The 20931-nt window shown below is 43.1% G+C and overlaps 1 protein-coding gene across 1 annotated transcript in view; it reads right to left on the reverse strand.

Annotated features, from left to right (window-relative positions):
* LOC138260003 (solute carrier family 22 member 6-A-like) overlaps window positions 1-20931 on the reverse strand; it is a 692998-nt gene that overhangs the window by 373032 nt on the left and 299035 nt on the right. Inside the window, exon 6 of the mRNA XM_069208050.1 lies at window positions 12161-12276. Coding sequence (XP_069064151.1) covers window positions 12161-12276 — 116 coding nt within the window. The remainder of the gene's footprint in view (window positions 1-12160; window positions 12277-20931) is intronic.

Genomic DNA, 20931 nt, shown 5'->3' on the forward strand with positions numbered 1-20931 from the left:
CACTGGGTTCGTGCTAACCAGGTCCCCAGTGCCAGTGTTTCTTCCCCAAAACAGGACACCTGGTCACTTGATATTCAAGTAGCCAGACCATTTTGCACCTCTGTAGGTCCCTAGGTATCCCTGCTATCTAGGACATGGGTACTGAAGAGGGCCCCTAAGAGCTGCAGCACAACTTGTGCCACTCTAAGGGACCCAACACCAACCTCATGCAGACTGCCATTGCAGGCTGTGAGACAGTGTGCTCCCAAGAGTGCAAATACGACATGCACACAGTCTGTGTACCATGACCCCTAAATACTGCATGTAATATTTGTAAGTTACACCTTACAGCCTTAAGGCAAGAGCAGACATGCCCCGCTATGTATTTGTTGATTTCATTACAAGACCGGAGGCTTCCATTATGGATCAACCTTTTAATTGCCACTCCTGCAGCACCTTTAAAGAACTTCCAATCAAAATAATTCCAAACTAGAATCAGAACTCCTTCGTATATTAATAGTCCTCTCCCAGAACTCTAGTCCTCTTTTAAGTGCTGCTCCTGATAAGATAAGTACTGATTTCATTACTCTTTTGTTTTTAATTTAATATACGTTGAAGTGCTATTGAATTATGTTAAGGATTTAAATATATATATTTTGTGTCAGCTTCTAATTTATAGAAGTATCTTTTTGGTGTAATGTAAGTTTTTTAAATAAATTTTAGCTTAGGGTATTTTGAAGATTAGTTTATTAACGTTGGATGTAATAGTGCTAGTATAATTGCATATTTTTTTTCTTCTGAGGGACAATCGTAGGATCGTATATTATGTTCAAGTTGAGTTAATTTTGTAAATAAAGCAGTTGCGAGCACAGCACGGGGTCAACGCATTATCAGTATTTTCTTTACCAGTGTTGCTGGAGCACTGAACGCCTCCAGCGCATTTAGTTTCTTTGTTCACGTGCACCGGCGTTGATCCGCACACCGTCATATGCGTCTCCATGTTTATTTTTGAGGAAATAAGTACGCAGTTACGTAGAAACGTAGTTTGCTGCTGAGATATCGCGAGATCTCAGCAGCCATTTTGAATTGGGAAAAATTAAATTAGTTACTATTCATGATATGTTGTTCAAATGGAATGTAAGTTCGCTATGTTTCAGAAAACCTGTCAGTTTTTATTGTCTGAGGGATTTGACGAATAGAGGAGAGAGTTACATGTTGGGAGGTTATAGCAGAAGGTTAACGTATTTATTAAGTAATTTATGTAGGAGTTTATATAGTTCAGTTAGCATAACTATTTAGGTAATTAGGAGTTTTTTGTTATGGAGGCAGAACAAGGTTGTAGTAAGGAATTAAATAGTGTGGAGCTCAATTAAGTAATAATCGGAAAACGCATTCAACATGAAATGAGAGTGCAGGTAAAAGATACTTTGGATGGAATTCTTAAAGAGAAAAAAAGGAAAAAGTTATAGTCTTGTGAGGAGTATTTTTCTTTAACAGAAGACGATGAGGTGAAAGAAAAAAGTGGCAAAAGATTAAAGAAAACAAAACATATAGAGGGAAGTGTTTTTAAAAAGAGGAAAACATGGATTAAAAACATTTTTGAAGAAAAGTGTCCTTAGCGGCACACAGAGAAAAGGTGTCCAAAGTGGCACACATAGAGAGAGTGTCCTTGGTGACACAAATATAAGTGACATAAATAATGCAGAAGGGTTTTCTTTATCTAATTTAGATAATGATTTGGATGAATATGTGTTGGATTTAACACAAGATCATGAATTTAATTTGGAGAATGAGGATCTTGAGAGTACTTCCTCAGAAGAAATTTTAAGAAACCCTTTAAGAGAAGAAATATTTTCTCCTTTTGACATTAGACATCCTCGCAGTAGTGATATGTGGCCAATGGAACATGGTGGGAAATTTATTAAAAAATGGTTGCGGAGACCTTTAGAGAAAGAAGTAAGAAGAGTTTTGAGAGCAGAATGTTCGAGGCCAGTTATTGAAGAAAAGGTGTGTGTTACACCAAATTTAGGTTTGGAGATAATACGTTTTCTTTTTCATATGGGCAGAGATCCTCGAAAAGGGTTCGAATGTTCTCCAAAACAGTGTCATGACAAGATTTTAGATGTTTTGGGCCAGTTAGCAAGAATTTTTGATATGGCAGAGGAGGGGTGTATTAATGATTCAGAAGTTGATTTGGAATTATTGCGTGGACAGTATCAAAGAGTGATTATTTTGTTAGGTAACGCAAATACAGGAATATTGACTGAAAGGAGGCAAGCTGTACTGATGAAAATCAGTCCAAACTTGGGTGATATGGCTGGTAGGGAATCTAGCAAAGAAGCCAAAGGTTTATTGTTTGGTGAAGGTTTAGTTAAAAGTGTAGGGAAGAATGTAGAAACATTCACTGCTCTGGATAAAGCTTATATCAACATGAGGAAAGTCTTCAATAAAGGTTTTTTTGGAAGGGCCATTAGAGGGGGGCTTTTTACTGCAGAGGAATGTAAAGGTCCCAATATAACAACCAATAAAAAGGATATGGAAGAGAATTTCAGACCTCGTCAGGTTCCTTTCCGACCAGAAGCAGAGGTGGTTGTGGTGGAAGAGCTAGAGGTTTGAGGACAGGACAAAATGTCCAAGGATGTCAAGGTGAGTATGGAGAATATAACTGGTTTTTCCCAAGAAAAAATTGGAGGCAGGTTAAAAAAAAATTTTTAAACATGGGAAATGATTATGAAGAATCCTTGGGTTTTGGAAACAGTACTGGGTTTGGAGATAGATTTTTGTGGACTGTCCTTGGCAGGAGAAGGAACAGAGATTTTTTTGCCAGAGGAACATATGTCTATAATAGATGCAGAGATAAAGGTTTTGTTACAGAAAGGTGCAATAAAACATGCAGAAGATGGAATGAGAGGTTACATAAGCTCTTTTTTTATAGTACAAAAAAGGAAAATGGATGGAGACTGATTATAAATCTAAGAGAACTAAACAAATTCTTTACTTACAGACATTTCAAAATGGAGGGAATTCATTGTTTGAGAGGTTTGTTACTAAAGAACGATTGATTAGTAAATTTGGATTTAAATGATGCTTATTTTACTATTCCAATGGGAGAGAAAAGTCAAAGGTTTTTGCAGTTCCGTTGGAGGAGTGATCTTTATCAGTTCCTATGTCTTCCATTTGGTTTATCTTCGGCTCCATGGTGTTTCACCTAGGTAATGAGAGTAGCAATGGCTTATTTGAGAGAAAGGGGGATACGGTTGATAGTATATTTAGACAACATTTTGGTTGTGTCGAGATGTAGAGCAGTTGAAGACAGAGTTGAGGATGATGAGAGATTTGTTGTAAAGTATGGGTTTCATTATAAATTTGGAGAAGTCTATTCTGATTCTAGCTCAGAAGATGGAATTTTTGGGGTTCGAAGTAGACACAGTGAAGGTGTTACTTTGCTTTAGTGAGGATAATAGGTTCGTTATCTTCATTGATTCAGGCAATTTTTCCAGGCCCTCTGCTTCATCATGCTTTACAAGGAATAAAGCTAGGGGCATTGGGAAAAGGTTTGTGGTATGGAGACGAGGTGAATTTAAATAAGGAAGCACAGGAAGAGTTGCAGTGGTGGTTGAGAAACATGGATGCTTGGAATGGTCGAGCGATTTTTGGTTGTGCGCCAAGTTTTGTATTGGAGACTGATGCAAGTTTATCTGGCTGGGAAGCTTGTTTGGTAGAAAGTTGGACTGGAGGAGTATGGTCACAAGAAGATAAAAAGATGCATATCAACTGCTTGGAATTGACAGCAGGTCTGAATACTTTGAAAAGTTTCGGGGAACTATTGGAAGGACAGAATGTGTGGATGAAGATGGACAATGTGTCAGCAGTAGCGTACATCAATCGTTTAGGGGGAGCAGATCCTGTGGCGTATCAGATTTAGCAAAGACATTTTGGTATTTCTGCTTGGAACACAAGATTGTAGTAAGGGCAGAATATTTTCCTGGTCAGATGAATATGATAGCAGATTGGAATTCAAGAAACGTGAAGGATTTCAGCGATTGGAAACTGAATCCTTTGTATTTTAAGAAGATAAATCAAATTTGGGGTCCGTTGGAAGTTGATTTGTTTGCAAGCAGGTTGACTTTTTAATTAGAGAGGTATGTCAGTTGGATTCCAGATCCAGGGGCCTGGGCAGTGGATGGATTCCAACAAAATTAGAGGAGAATGAAAGCTTATGCTTTTCGACCTTTTGCAATGATACAGAGACTTTTGTTGAAAGGGAGGACAGAGAAATGTCAGATTATATTGGTGACACCATTTTGGGTGTCTCAGGTATGGTTTCCGTCAGTGATGAAATTGGCATGTGAAATTCCTTCTTTGATTCCATAAGTAGAAGGAATTTTGGAAAGTTGCGAGGGAGTAGATCATCCTTTAGTTATAGACAGGATACTGAACCTTCTTGTTTGGAGGATATCAGGAGATCTGAATGTTTCAAAGGACCTTCGAATAGGGCTGCAGAATTACTACAAGAATCTTGGGCACCTGGAACAACAAAAAGATATAGGGGAGTTTGGAGAGTATGGTCTAGTTGGTGTTCAGAGAAGCATTTGGATCCCGTGGAGGCACCTATAGTGGATATAGTAAATGTTTTTGTAGAACAGTTTGAGAAAGGTTTAAGTTATAGAACTTTAAATTGCTACAGATCTGCAATTTCTGCAGGGCATGTTTTGATGGATGGAAAGAGTATAGGGAATAATATTATTGTTTGTAGAGTGTTGAAAAGCCTAAGATTAAGAAGACCTCTAGAGCTAGGTATGAGTTTTTTATGGGATGTAAATTTTCTTTTAACTTTATTTCAGTCGTAGCATGATAATAGGTATTTCGAGATGAAAAGGCTTTCCATAAAATTAGCTACATTACTTTGTTTAAGTTTTTGTAGAAGAGTTTCGGATATGAAAGCATTGGAGGTAAGTAATAAAATCATTGCCCCAGACGGTGTTTATTTTGAAGTAAGAAAAAGAACTAAGACAATGTCTGATTCGATTTTGTATCCAAACTTTGAGAAATGTAAGAAGTTGTGTGTAATAGATTGTATGAATATGAAAACAGAATGAAGGAATATAGGAGAGATGGAGAAATTCAATTATTGATTTCTTATGTAAAGCCATATAAAGCTGTGACTACTGCTACTATAGCTGGATGGATTAAATGGTCTATGTTACAAGCAGGTATTGATATTAATATTTTTAAATCACATTCAGTAAGGGGTGCAATGGCAAGTAAAGCTTCCTTACCTGCTGGAAGATTGGAAGAGATTTTAAAAGCTGCTGACTGGTTGAATGCAGGAACTTTTGTAAAACATTACTTTAGACCAGTACAGCACATAGCAAATGTGTTTTTTAAGGGCTTTGAACATGCATAATGGTAGCCTCCGGTCTTGTAATTAAATTACAATTCTCCTAGTGTAATGATCTGAGAATCTAGATTTCATTAAAGACACAAAGGCTAACATTATCCATCCCTGTGCAACCCACTAACTAGATAAATAATTTTATAAATAGTTATAGTTTTTGTTAAAGAGTCAAAGTTGGATAAAGTTTGTTATTTATATTTATTTTTAAGACAATGAATAGTTGTATTGCAATTAGAAAAGAAAGATTATAAATGAGTTAATGTAAGATAATAGGTGACTGAATTTGTTGTTTATTGTTTTAGAGGCCTAATGCATCTGGATGAAGAGGAGTTTGCGCATGGAAGAATCATTTAAGAAGGAATGGAAGATTCAAGTTTTTTCAAGTGTTCAAATTTTCTGTATTTAAAAGAGGACTAGAGTTCTGGGAGAGGACTATTAATATACTAAGGCGTTCTGATTCTAGTTTGGAATTATTTTGTTTGGAAGTTCGTTAAAAGTGTTGCAGGAGTGGCAATGAAAAAGTTGATGCATAATGTTAGCCTCTGTGTCTTTAATGAAATCTGTATTCTCAGATCATTACACTAGGAGAATCGCCATTCTTAGACATAGTAAGTGTGCAGTGAAGCAATTTTAAATACATGTGCTGAACACTGGTCAATAGGGGTGACCCCTGAAAACCTACCAACTTCTGGTGAGCTTACTGACCAGTTCTGAACAGTCTGCCACCAACAGATGAGCATTTGCCCCCCCCCCAGGTTGAAAGCCTTCACTCTCTGGAGGTCAGAAACAAAAGCCCGACTTGGCTGGGGTATGGAACACCTGCCACCCCCTGGTGATCTGCATTCCAAGGCAGGGAGCTTCAAAAAAGCCCACTGCCTTTAGCATGCAGGTCTGGCCTTCCTCACACGGAGATGTCAACTCCCCTACCCCAAGGCCCATATGGCACCTGGACAGGCAGGAAAATTAGCTATAAAGGAGGTGTGTCACATTTCAAGGCTGGACACCCCCCTAGGGTGGCCAGCCTCAGGTGGACACAGCCTCAGGAATTTCTCTATCTTGTGTGTGATGCCCACTCCCCACAGGAAGTGGTCATCTAGGGGGTGTAGTGTCCCCAAGGGTAAGTAGCCCATTTGCTACTCCCCTTCACTCCTGTTAATGCCACCTAAATTGAGTATTTAGGGGACTCCTGTTACCAGGACTTCAGATCTTTGCTGGACACAAATGAAAGATTGGACAAGAAGCATGTTGAACCCAAGAACCGAGGAGCATGACATACTTGGCACCAACCCTGCCAACTGTATCAGCATGGTCCCCAGGCCCTCCAGAGACAAAAGCCACCTTGAGTGCGCCTACTGTGGACTTCACGACGATGTCTGCAGCCTGTTTCTGCAGGTCCCTCTGCAAACATGAGTGACCAGGAGACAGAAACCCGATGCCTCAGGGCACCTCTGCACCCATCCGCCAAGGATCGAGGGGAAGAGAACCAAGGGTTTCCTCACATCCCCCAGCCTCATGAGACCTGAGCCCACTTGTTGGCTTGGTCAGACTGGACCCCCAGTATACAACTGCAGACTGCTTCTGCAGACCCCCTTGCAACTGCGAGGAACTCCAGCACCGGACCCAACGCCAAAAGACACCAGTGCTCCTGAGCCCCACAGTTTGAGGGGAAGTGGACTGACCATGTCCTCATGTGCCAGAGGACCTCAAGGGTTGAGCCCCCCCCTGTGGATCCGTCCAGCTTGGCCTTCCAGGCCACCTTGCAGCAACTTTCCAACCAGACCATTTCATTTTGAAGTGAATGGGACACCCAACACCGTAACACGCCTCTGCACCCAGACGCACCAAAGCCTCCTGAGGTGACCTGTTGGTGTGGCCTTGGACTCTGCCCCATACTCACATTAAGTCCTAGAGAACAGTCCCTTAAGTGGCTGTGAAGTGCCCAAAGGCAGTTCATGTTTTTCCCCCATAGGATAAGATTACACATCCAAACATTGCACTTGACAGAGTCAACTTTTAAAAACTGCAAAATTTCCTATCTCGAAAAGTACTCACCTGATGCCAGTGATATTGGTATCTAAATCTATATAAAAAAAGTATGTGTTATTTTTTATAAATTGGTGTCAGATTTCTTTATTGAGTGTGTGTCTCACTTATTGTGTGAGTGTGTGCCTTTCATGCTTAGCACTACCCTCTGATATGCCTAACTGCTCAACCACTCTGTGATACCTCTGGGGATTACATGAACTCTATGCACAGTGTACCTCATTTTGGTCCACTACATAAGGAGCCAGCTTCTTACAGCATGTCTAGTGTAATATTGGTCAAAAGTTATTTTTAGTACTGGAGGCCAAAGTTTCCTACAGGAGTTCAAATGGAAAACACTGTTTTTGGCCACAGCCATTAGTCCCCAGACAGACAGTGCTTAATTTAAGCTGTTGGTTGCTGATGGGGGCCACTGATACTCATTTCTGGGGACCAGCACTTAGTTTTGTGCTTCAGACACCTACTGAGAGCAGGAGGGGGGAACATGGATTGTATTAGAGTTGGTAGATCGGATTGGAGTGAAGTGGATTGGGTAGCTGTGGTCCTGATTGGAGTGGGGTGGATAGGATTTGATAGGAGTGATGTGGGTTGGATTGGAGTAGGGTGGGTTGCATAGGAGTGAGGTGGGATGACTAGACTTGAGTGGGTTGGATTGGAGTAGTGTGTGTTGGAGTGGAGTCAGGTGTATCGGGCTAGAGTGGGGTGGATTGGAGTGGAGTGGGGTGTATTGGACTAGAGGAGGGTGGATTGCACTGGAGTAGATTGGGGTGGGTTGGATTGGATTGGGATGAGGTGTATTGTATTTGGGTGGGGTAGATTTGACTGGGCTGGATTTGGATGGACTGGATTGGTGTGGAGTGGATTAGATTGGGGTGGATTGTGGTGGATTGGAATGAAGTGAATTGTGATGGACTGGGTTGGATTGGGGAAGTGAGGTGGATGTGATTGGAGTGGGGCTGATTGTTTTGGGCTGGGGTGGGTTGTTTAGGATTGTAGTGTGGCAGGTTGGAGTGGTGCAGATTGGAGTGGGGCATGTTGTTTTGGATTAAAGTGCAGCAAATTGAAACGGATTGGAGTGTGGCAGATTGTTTTGGATTGGAGTGGGGCAGATTAGTTTGGATTGGACTGGGCCAGATTGGACTAGGGCAGATTGTTTTGGACTAGAGTGGGGCAGATTGTTTTGGATTGGAATGGGGCAGATTGGAGCGGGGCAGATTGGAGTGGGGCAATTGTTTTGGATTGGAGTGGGCAGATTTGAGTGGGGCAGATTGTTTTGGATTGGAATGGGAAAAATTGAAGTGGGGAACAGTGCTGTGGGACAGGTTGTTTTGGATTGGAGTGGGGCAGACTGGAGTGGGGCAGATTGTTTTGGATTGGAGTGGGGCAGATTCGAATGGAGCATACTAGAGTGGGGCAGATTGTATTAGGTGGATTGGAGTGGGGTCAGATGGATTGGATGGGAATGGGGTGGATTAGATTGGGGTGAATTTGGACAGAGTGGGGTTGATTGGATTTGGGTGTGGTGGAGTGTACTGTAGTGAGGCATATTGTTTTGAACTGGAGTGGGGGCGATTGGAATTGGGCGGACTGAAGTTGGACAAGCTGTTTTGGATCGGAGTGGGGCAGATTGGTACGGATTAAAGTGGGGCAGACTGGAGTGGGGTGGATTAGAGTGGAGTGGGGTGTTTTTATACTGGAGTAGGGTGGATTGCACTGGAGTGGATTGTGGTGGGTTTGGTTGGATTGGATTGGGATGAGGTGTATTGGATTTGAGTGAGTTCGATTGGACTGGGCTGGATTGGGGTGGACTGGATTGGTGTGGAGTGGATTAGATTGTGGTGGATTGTGGTGGACTGGAATGGGTTGAATTGGGAAGGACTAGGTTGGATTGGGTGAGGTGAGGTGGATTTGATTGGACTGGGGAAGATTGTTTTGGACTGGGGTGGGTTGTTTGGGATTGTAGTAGGGCAGGTTGGAGTGGTGCACATTAGAGTGTTGGAGTGGTGCAGGTTAGAGTGGGGCAGGTTGTTTTGGATTAAATTAGGCAGATTGAAATAGATTGAAGTGAGGCAGATTGTTTTGGATTGGAGTGGGCCAAATTGGAGTGGGGCAGATTGTTTTGGATTGGAATGGGGCAGATTAGAGCAGGGCAGATTGGAGTGGGGCAGATTGTTTGGGATTGGAGTGGGGTAGATTGTTTTGGATTGGGTGGGGCAGATTGGAGTGGGCAGATTGTTTTGGATTGGAGTGGGGCAGATTGTATTAGGGTGGATTGGAGTGGGGTCGGGTGGATTGGACGGGAGTGGGGTGGATTGGAGTAGGGTGAATTGGGATGCAGTGGCCTGGATTGGATTGGGGTGAAGTGTATTGTATTGGAATGGGGTATATTGTTTTGGACTGGCGTGAGGCAGATTGGAGTGGGGCAGATTGGTATGGATTAAAGTGAGGTAGATTGGATTAGGGCAGATTCAAGTGGGACAGATTATTTAAGATTGAAGTGGGGGAGATAGGAGCAGTGCAGATTGGAGTGGGGCAGATTGTCTGGGTTAAAGTGGGGCAGATTGGAATGAGGTGGACTGGATTGGAGCAGATCGGGTAGATTGTTTGGCTTAAAGTGGGCCAGATTGGAGTGGGGCAGATTGTTTTGGATTGGAGTGCAGTAGATTGCAGTGGGGCAGATTGTTTTGGATTGGGGCAGATTGGAGTGGACAGATTCTTCTGGAGTGGAGTGGGGTGTATTGGAGTGGGGAAGATTTTTTTATTGGAGGAAATAGTTTTGGATTTGGAGAAGACTGTGGGGGTCATTCTGACCCTGGCGGCCGGTGGCCGCCAGGGCCACCGACCACGGGAGCACCGCCAACAGGCTGGCAGTGCTCCCATGAGCATTCTGACCGCGGCGGTTCAGCCGCGGTCAGAAGCGGCAAGTCGGCGGGCTCCCGCCGACTTACCGCTGCTTGGGGGAATCCTTCATGGCGGCGGAGCGTGCTCCGCCGCCATGAGGATTCTGACCCCCCCTACCGCCATCCTGTTCATGGCGGGAAAGCCGCCATGAACAGGATGGCGGTAGGGGGGGTCGCGGGGCCCCTGGGGGCCCCTGCCGTGCCCATGCCAATGGCATGGGCACGGCAGGGGCCCCCGTAAGAGGGCCCCGCAAAGTATTTCAGTGTCTGCCTTGCAGACACTGAAATACGCGACGGGTGCCACTGCACCCGTCGCACCTTCCCACTCCGCCGGCTCGATTACAAGCCGGCATCCTCGTGGGAAGGGAGTTTTTCCCTGGGCTGGCGGGCGGTCTTTTGGAGACCGCCCGCCAGCCCAGGGAAAAACTCATAATACCCTCCGCGGTCTTCTGACCGCGGAGCGGTATAATGGGGGCGGAATTCTGGCGGGCGGCCTCCGCCGCCCGCCAGAATCAGAATCACCCCCTGTATTTGATTAGAGTGGGGCGAATTGGAGTGGAGCAGATTAGATTGGGGTGGGTTGGGTTGAGATTATTGGAGTGGGGTGGGTTGGAGTGTATTGGATTGGGATGTGGTGGATTGGTGTGAGGTAAAGTGGGATGGATTGGGGTGGATTGTAGTTGGGCAGATTGGAGTGGAGTGGATTGGGGTGTACTGCACAATAATGTGTTAAAGCATCATTTCAGAGATTACAAATAACAAACAAACAATGTTGCTTTGCAATATTTCGAACAAATTAATTTTCAGCTTTCAAGAAGAGTGCCCACAAGCAAAATCAAAGGAAAACATGAGTGGAAACTTTGAAATTTGGTTTGTCCTGCTAGGCACGTTTTTGCCAGTCACAAGCCTTCTGTTTGCAGGGCACTAAGTTAACAAGAACAAAATAGTACCTCTATCACGTCGGGAGCCACGAGCAGGCACTAATTAAGTTGAATTAATCAAAGCTTGGTACCTGCTCCACACATTGGGACAGAAATGATGCTAGTCGTGCCTTGACAAATTACGAGGCTGTAAAGAAGAGTGCCACGCAAACCAACAAATGGTGACTGACAGGCAGTCTCCAAGCTCTTTACTGTACAACAGAGTTTTGCAAGTGAGGCGCATGCACTAGAGCATGCCCTCCCAGGCTCAACCTTAAAACAAAAACCTCTCTTTAGTAAGAGGTAAAGTGCGTTTACAAGCTAAAATGGTATTGGTGACAAGGGTATTGCATTCCGTGATTGTGAGGTTCTATTTGAGAATGGAAGAACGCTGCATTGACAGTTGCTGGCAGGTTCCCTCCCAGTTGGATGTTCTCCACTACTTGCCTGACTCCCCACATTTTTTTCAATGGGCAAAGCCCAGATCGAAGAAAGCGATATGCTATGATAAGTTATGATTAATTAGCCAGACAGTAAGCTTTAGGCGCAGTCCTCAAGCTGGCACCTCACTAAACCATGAATGCTGGACAGTATATGGGCACTTAAGCCATAATATTTTCACAAGTTTTTAACATTTTGCATTCTCTGTTCTCCAATTCCTTCAGATTTAGGAGCACTTTACTACTGATTGAACACCAATGTGAATCTCTGTACAACAAGTATTAGCCCATTGCCTTCAGTTAGAACATATCAACAGGTATTTTGGTGCAGTCTCACTGCATACAAACATTGTGACTCACTCAAGGAATCCAAGAGACAGGAAAAGCCTCTACCTTTTGCTGAAGTATGTTTTTTGAGAAACAATAGCGTGGTGTTCTGCTTGATCAATCAAAGTTTGAAGGTTCTCTTTTCCATCTTACCAAACAAAGGTCATGCAGATGGATATCCTGCGGATAAGAGGAGTGCGTCCCAAATCAGTGACAGAGTACTTGGATTTCGAGGCAGTTACTTCTTTCTTCAAGTCTTTTCCGAGAGTCTGTGAAGACAGAGAAATTAGTTAAGGGATAGCCTAGACACGCCACAACATCCCACTAAAGAAGGTTTGAAGCTAATCTTTCTGTCATGTATCCACTCTTGCATCCTTAAGCCACTCACCTGAATGCGCTTGAGGCAATATTCCCCTTTGGTTTAAAGACAAAAATGCTGGAGTCAAGCCCATTGATGTCAAGGCCAAAATCTTGACCATTGCATCATTCCTCAGAGCAGAATTCCCCTTTCCTCCTGCGGCATCTAGATTGAAACCCAGCGTAGCCAGCAGGTGGGCCCATATAATGTATGACATCTTAAGCCAGTCCTGGCTTTGTAGCCAGTGGCACTGTTCATTTTTGAGCCCACATTTTCAGTATTTTAAGTGGTACTTCAAATTTCTCATCAAAACATGCTGCTTGCTTAAAATAAATAGAATGGAAAAGCAAGTGCTCGCTCAAAGTGTCCTTATTATAAAGAACCACCTAGCACCCAAAGCAAGGCCAGAATAGGTGCTGTAACCACCTCTCATCATCCACACTGTTTGAAGCCTGCACAGCTTGGTGCAAGAACCAAAACCTTGCTACACATTTCTTGATCTTTAATATTTTAAACTTTGCGAAAATGAAAGCAGAATAAACAAGTATCAATAATGCTAGGCAAAACAACAGCCATTGCAGTGCAGTTTTCAGTATGCTATAGTTCTTTTTCCTTAGCCCACAAGAAACAAAATCTCCATTAAATGCAAAATTAACGTTGGCTGTGCCAACACAGTATCCTCAAGGACAGACCAATGAGACACTTCTTCCTCTACTGCTTCCTTTTTCTCTTCTTCGTGCCAAAGGGATGGCACAAGGTTTCCTTCAGTGATAGACATATGCACTTGGTAACGCATAAGTTTGGCTGTGTCATTATGCATCATAAGAGTGACATGACAATGTAATCGACAATGTATATTGTGTGTCTTAACATTACTAATGTAAAGTGGAGCATCTAAAACGTATTACTGAAACAGCATTCACAGTATAAAATTAGTTTGATATATAAGTGTGTTCTAATGTTTGATTTTAACATGTTGAAATGTAGTCACATTTATATACGTGTACTCTGATTATGGTATTATGGTGTGAGTGCGCATATTCATCTTTCATTTATGATTCTCGCTTCCTTTTAGAATTGCAAGATGCACTTATATTCATGTATTTCGAATGAGTACTAAGGGGTTCATTCTGACCCTGGCGGTAGACTACCGCCAGGCCAACGACCGCGGATGCACCGCCAACAGGCTGGCGGTGCATCCATGGGCATTCTGACAGCGGCGGTCCTGCCGCGGTCAGAAACGGAACCTGCCCTGGGGAATCCTCCATGGCGGAGCTCCAGGCAGCGCCGGCATGGGGATTCCGACCCCCTTACCGCCAGCCTGGCTCTGGCGGTTTTGACCGCCAGAACCTGGATGGCGGTAACGGGTGTCGCGGGGCCCCTGCAGTGCCCATGCCACTGGCATGGGCACTGCAGGGGCCCCCTAACAGGGCCCCACCAAGATTTTCAGTGTCTGCCAAGCAGACACTGAAAATCGCGACGGGTGCAACTGCACCCGTCGCACCCCTTCCACTCCGCCGGCTCCATTCGGAGCCGGCATCCTCATGGAAGGGGGTTTCCCGCTGGGCTGGCGGGCGGCCTTCTGGCGGTCGCCCGCCAGCCCAGCGGGAAACTCAGAATTACCACGGCGGTCTTTTGACCACGCAGCGGTATTCTGACGGCGGTACTTTGGCGGGGTGGCCTCCGCCGCCCGCCAAAGTCAGAATGAGGCCCTAAATGTCTTATTGTATTAGCAGAACCAAAGGCCTGAACATTTAATATACTGTGTTTAACCTTCGACATGGAGTTTTGCTTCCATTGCAGTGTTCCTTCTTTGCACGTGCACCTGTATGACTCTACAGTTAGTGAAAGGCATATTGTATGTTGAAGATAGTGGGGTATGGAAAGCATACTTTGGCAAGGACAAGGAGCCCTAACGAACTGAGAAGAAAAGATTTCTCTTTGTGCACCGAGTACCTATGGGCTTAATTGGTATTCACCAAGTTAGAGGAGATCAGATTCTTTTGAGACTTGGAGGGGTACAGACCTCTCCACTCTATATTCCTTTTAGTGGCTTTTTGCTATTCATCACCACTCTATCAGAAATTCTATTGAAGTTTCTGCTATGCTAAAACTTTCCTATATTTGTTGAGATTAAATTAGGATTTCCCCTATGGTTTAGGTTAGGATCTTTAGATTCATTTAGTCTTTCCAATGATTAGGCAAGAGGATTGCGATTTATTTACTGACCTTCAAGTTCTGTTTCTTATTTTTGTATTGCCTCAACTGAAATTCTGGTATGCCTTATGCTTATCCGATTAACTTCATTGAACGCTTTACTTCACCTTTATTGATTTTGTACTTAAATAGCATGATTCTGAGACTCATTTACATCAGTTTGGCTCTGAATTTGTAATAAGCTTTTGAACCTTATCCTCCATCTCCTGGACCTTAATGTGTGGCCAAACCGGTTGTACTGTAAATTGAATTGCAAAGTAAATTTTACCTCTCATTTTCTTCTTCAGCATCCTAAAAAGGTCCGTCGGAAAATGCAAAATAAAATCATGGGCCACAAGCGTCATCACTCTTTACAGTGTCACAGTGGTGAGAGGGAACAAAACTACACAAGCACTACTGGTAACCTGAAGCAACACTAGAGGGCCATGGACCATGGATCCAGGTCTTGCAAGGTGAAGCTGCTCCCCGGAGGTAAGCACACCTGCCACACATATAGTTTACCGGACATCAAAGCAATAGTTACACCTATTTCCACTTTATAGTGATACGGTTGTGAAGAGGGTGCAAAATCACATAAAGGCTGTTGGCAGTTTGAGAGAGCAAGATATGGAGTCTGGAAGCCCTACTTTCCTTGATCGCGGTCTTATAACTTGCTGACACACCTTGCCAGCAAGTCAACCGATCCTACCTACAAAATGTGTTAGTTGCTGATAGAAGACATCAATTGGAGAGCAGGATTATTGTGATTAGCTGGTTTTAGGCTGTTTGGTCAGAGGTTCAGTGACGGTATTGTGTAGCCACCACTATACAACTATCATGGTTTCAGATTCAAGAAGCAGAACTGTGGTGTACTCTGAATAAACAATGCCAACTGCAACAGAACATTGCTAATCAGGTAGGAAGTGTAATCTCTCTAGTACTTCAGGGTACAAATTCTGGTTGCAGACATACCAAAGATGTTAATTACTATTAATGTCCAATAATATTCATAGCAGGACGATTCCTGGAATGTTTGGATGAGTAAAAGTTGCTGACTGCTGTGAGAGTTCATGGTTAATGTCCTACTACACAGAACTGTCAGTAGGAGAAAGAGTGATGGTGGAGTCATGTGAAGTTCATTGCAATGCTTGACTTCCAAAGACAGCATCCAATAGACCTTGAAACTTGCTGATGAGTGTCTAGAGTTTTCCTTAAAATATGCCACTGAAGAGATGCCTTGGACATATCACCAGCAGGCCATGTGTTGGAGAGCTGAATAGCAACTGTCAAGTCACTGATGGAACACTTCTAGACAGATGAATCACAGTCAAAACATATTGAAAACTGCACCAGAATACCATTGGTATGAGCAGGTTTTGAACTGCCTAGGATGTTTCTGAAACTGGTCAACATGGTATTGATGTTGGCAGGTGGTAGCAGAGATGGCTATCTGAGTGCAGCAAGCAGACTTACATTGGCCAGTTCAGTCACACTTGTGATAGTGATAGTACGTTGGCAGGGTCTGTTTTGGGAGACACCCAGGGTGGCAAAGTTTTAGGGGAGAAATAACAGTTGTAACTGTTGCAACTGTTAAAAACTTTAACTTTTGTAACTCACATAATTTCTTGATGGCTTGTTGCTATATTGGTAGTTGTTCCTCTGTGAATGTGAGGTGTTCTAGTGGATCTGAAGACTATTTGCTGTGTTTAGATGACTATTGGCAGTCTGGTGTTTTCTTGGCAGTGGGATAATGGACTTCACATCACACTGTGTCTGTGAGCTGCTGTTGAAGCAACAAACATGTTTGATCTTTACTAGGTATGTATGATGCTTCTAGGCATCACTGGCAGCTGGTAACGGTGTCTGGGTAGTTGCTATGGACAGCTAAGGGTAGGCTCTTGAGTAAAAGTTAGTGGTTTACCCTTGATACTCCTGGTAGGTATGCCAGTCACAGGTTGATGAATGCACTCACAGCCAAATGTACAAGCTAGTTATGATGAATCCTGATCAGAGCTGCCAATGTGGAGAGGTGGGTCATGCCCTTCTCTTTCTTCTCAGTGTTCACCCCCTCATTAAGGAGGTTTAGGTCAGTGAACAAGGGTGTCTAGCAGCAGCGTGTGAGTGAAGGTATTCACCAGGTGTGCAGGGGGATTCCTCAGCACCTCTTTACAAATTATGCTACTGTTATTCATTATAGGGACTCCAAGCCCAGAATGACGAGCACTGGGTGAGCAGGCTCTTCAAGAAGGGCTGTGCCTGCCGAGTAAGCAGGAGCGAGACTGTCATGAAGGAACATTTATGTGCTTGCCACTGCTTACACCTCTAAAGCCAGACGGTCATGAGGTAACGGTTGTGTGCCTGCCACTGCTTTCACCTGCAACTGATTTTCTATTTTTATTTTTATTTTAAAATTTTGTGGGTGTCTCAGGCCCGGTAAGAAAACAGGTAGTGTGGTGTTCATTTGACCAACAGTAGATTCTGACAGGTGCAAGTCTTTTCTTTAATGGTCCACCATCAACATTTTCCTAGGCACTCACATCCATTTTTGCTAAATAAATTAGGGAGAATAGAGTGCTCCGCCTCTGTCCCTTCCAGAGCTTCATGCCTGCTTCCTTACTGATGAGGGGGTGTGGCATGGTAGATTGACTCTTGCACTTGGCAAAGACTGTTTTGGGTGGCATCTAGGTAAGCATTAGCATATGGCCTTAGGGACAGTCAGTAGAAGGTGACTGATAAGGCAGCCTCTCAACAGCCAGCTTGGTGTGTGGAACAGGATGTGCATGAACGGTGCACATGAAAGGTGTATATTTGTTATGCTGTTTTGGTTGTCCTCTTTTTGTGGTGAAGAACCATTCAGCAACATAGCTGAGCTGCAGTGCTGGTGCAGGAGGCAATGATAGCATTTGTGTCAGGCAGTTTCAGAGCCTGGGAGCTGGTGATAAGGCCCTGTGTCCCATACTGGGGCAGTGGTCCAGGTATGAGATACAAGGTGGTTACAGAGTCATGAGACTAAATGAGGACTGAAGATACTGTGCAGTTGTGACTGACTGCCTCAGAATTTGGTGTGATATTCCTCTGAGGGCTTCAGACTTTGCTGCACTGCAAATGAGGGTTATTTGCCTGTGCCTTCAGGACGGGCCACAAAAAGGATATGCAGCATTCTCGGCTGAGCATTTTGAGTCTCAGTTTGTCCCTGCAGTGGCAGCGACTGAAGTAGTTAGGCTTGGGTGAGCTTGAAGGCCACACAGATGCTGTGTAGTTGGGCCATTTCCTACTGGTTGGGAGGTTGTCAAGATGAAGGTAAACTCATAGGTGTCCACAAGAAGACACAGACAAGGTGTCCTCACACTGTACAGGCAGAACTGAAAGGCACTGACTTATCAGCATGGGAGAGTCGAGAGGTTCCCGCTTAAGTATGTCCTCCTAATATCAAAATACTTTCATACAAGATACTTGAGTGTATTTTACTAATATCCCATTAGCAAAAAGTCATTAAGGGAACAATCATACCGGGTCATCAAACAGATAATTGAGAGGTTGACTCACCCACAACTGATTGTGGTGGCATGCTTCATCATAGGAAACCTCTCACACTGGGGTAGGATAGTCCCACTCCAGTGCACTCAACCAAGTAGATGAGACTTGGGAGTAACTGTTCTAGCTGATATCAACACTTGATTCACTTCTGGAACATGGTCCCTTTTTTTTAATGATGGGCAGAATATCACTTGTAAAAGTAGTATTCCTACTTCACTGTTTGTATATGTTATGGAGATCCATGACACTGATTCTGTAGAAACTATTAAATGAAATAGATTAACTCCAGAAATCTTTGGACTTGGCGAGCTGGTGCAATATCTGATTACATGTCTGAATGAGGAGGATAAATGGCAAAAACAGTTGATGTCAGGTACATAACGTTATGACTCACTTCCGAAAATTCTTATAATGTGAAAGGATACTCGAATCGGATGCCTATATGTTGTTAGACAGGTGGTAATAACATGGGCAGAGTGGTCAAACTGATAATAAAGTAGTTGCACTTTGAGATTGAGGTACATCTGTGGTTATTACAACCATTCAGAAATAAAACACAGGATATGCTTATAGCACAGTGGATGGGAGAAAGCTTTAACAATTGATGGCCTTTACCCAGATGGCACAATTGTTGCATTTGCTAAAGCACTTGAGTGTTTGGGAATAGGAGCTAGAAATTTCTTGCGGTATGTCGACTGCCAGATAAATATGGATGATGCTTCCTTGCACCTCAGAAGGTACACAAAGACAATGATACTCAATAAAGCGCAGGGGTGAGATTGGTGATATTGGTGGCCGATGGCCCTTAGGCAACAGAAGATAAGGATAAATTGATGGCAGACTACCCAGAAGCAATCACAGACAAGGAATGAGAAAACTTTTCTAATGCAAGTGAAAAAAATATCAAGGCATGTTAAACTTAAACTAATTCAATTTAGTTGCGTGACCTGGACCTTACTTAATACCACTACAGCTTTACATAGATTGCCCCAGATGAGGGAAGTCAAACACAGATTTTCTCCATATGATGCACACCAGCCTTTTGGGCAGAGGGGATGTCAAGAGTACAACCAATTATCAGTAGGCTGGTCTATATGACATTGAATCAGTGTATAGAGTGTATAGTTCCTGAAAAAAAGAAAGATGAGGGCTAAATTTGCAGCCATGGAGCTATGCTGGCAAACTGGTAAAGCTTATTTAAAATACAGAGCTATAAAGTGGAGGAACCACTGTCCCTTACAAAAAAGTATCTCAGGGATAGGAATAGATTGGTATCTAGGGACAGAGATTACTTACATACTAAGAAGTAAATTGATTATTTGAGAGACTCCTGTGTTCTTCAATATGTCAGAATACACTGATCATCACTTTAACTGTTTTTTGGGCACTCCCTGTTTCTGTTATCTTCACCATTGTCCTTTAAGCCTATAAAGAAGGTTGACAGTTTTGTCTGTATTTATCATAGGGCCATCAATACAGTGACCATCAACAACAAGTATCCCGTTCATTTAATTCCCATCTTGTTAGATCAAATAAAAGAAGCATGTCTTAATTCTTTTGGGTTTCAGGCGAACTTACCATTTGGCAAAGGTCAGTGCAGGAATTAAATGGAAAACTGTATTCAGAAAAAAGTTGGCTTATTTTAATATCAGGCTAGGCTATTCTGCCTCTGCTACACACCCACTGCTTTGCAACATTTGATCAATTATGTATTCATCTACTATTCAGATAATTTTATCTTTGCATTTTTGAACGAAATTATATATTCATCTAACGAGGAAATCCATGTCAGTCATGTCTACGCAGTCCTACATTGTCTCAGAGAACATCACCTGTATACTACAGTCTTATTTCAATGTACAAAATAGAATGTGTTGCAATAGCAGGTATATCAATTGATCTTTATAAAATTTAAACAGTGATTCATTGGCCCACCCCTGCCAATGTGAAAGAAATTCACATTTTTGGGATTTCTGAAACTTTTACAAATGCTTTATCTAGTGAATTTCACACAATGATACCCTCATTACACAGCTGCTGAAAAAAAGGGGTACCAAGCAGTCAATCACTTTCCGGTCACTAAAACAAATCATTCACTATTTCTTAGATACTATTGCACCACAAGTCTACAGCTCCATTCGAGGGATATTTTCACAACCATATCCATCTAACGGTCAACTGTATTGTGGCTTATCCCACCAATATGCTAACCTCTGCATAACAAAACTATACAGTCAGGGAACATATTATTTCTTGAGTGCCTCACATAGTGTAACAGTCTATACAGACCATCAAAATTTGCAATACTTAAAGTTGTCTTGAACCCTTACATTGAGACAACTGCAGTGGTCCTTGTTTTTCCAATTATGACATTCAGACCTGAGAAAAGGAATAGTGAAACAGATGCACTGGCAAAGAATGGTGTAGGACATGGGCACTAGCAAACATGTTCTGAAGGGGCACTAAGTTTTATCTGTGGTGTGCCCGAGGGCCGCATTGATGGCAGCAGAGTGGCGGTTTGGTGGGTGGGCATGAAGGTGATTGTAGGGGAAGTGAAGCATGTACATCTAGTGGCTGATTTGCACAATGTGAAACCAGAGAACCTGGGCTCAGTCCCGGGTTACCCACTTGACCAAATTGTGTCATCTTAGCCAATTGTTTTATTTCACATTAACCCCACTTTTTTTCAATATCACATATAGGAGGACTTTGAAATACATGACAGATGAGTGCTGTCAAAAGCCTTTGCCTGTGTTTGAATTCATAAACTTTAATGCCATTTATGTATAATAGCAACCCAGCCCACCCAAAGGGAGCACATAACAACTGACTT

The sequence above is a fragment of the Pleurodeles waltl genome, chromosome 9 (genome assembly GCF_031143425.1).
Source record: "Pleurodeles waltl isolate 20211129_DDA chromosome 9, aPleWal1.hap1.20221129, whole genome shotgun sequence".
Taxonomy (NCBI): domain Eukaryota; kingdom Metazoa; phylum Chordata; class Amphibia; order Caudata; family Salamandridae; genus Pleurodeles; species Pleurodeles waltl.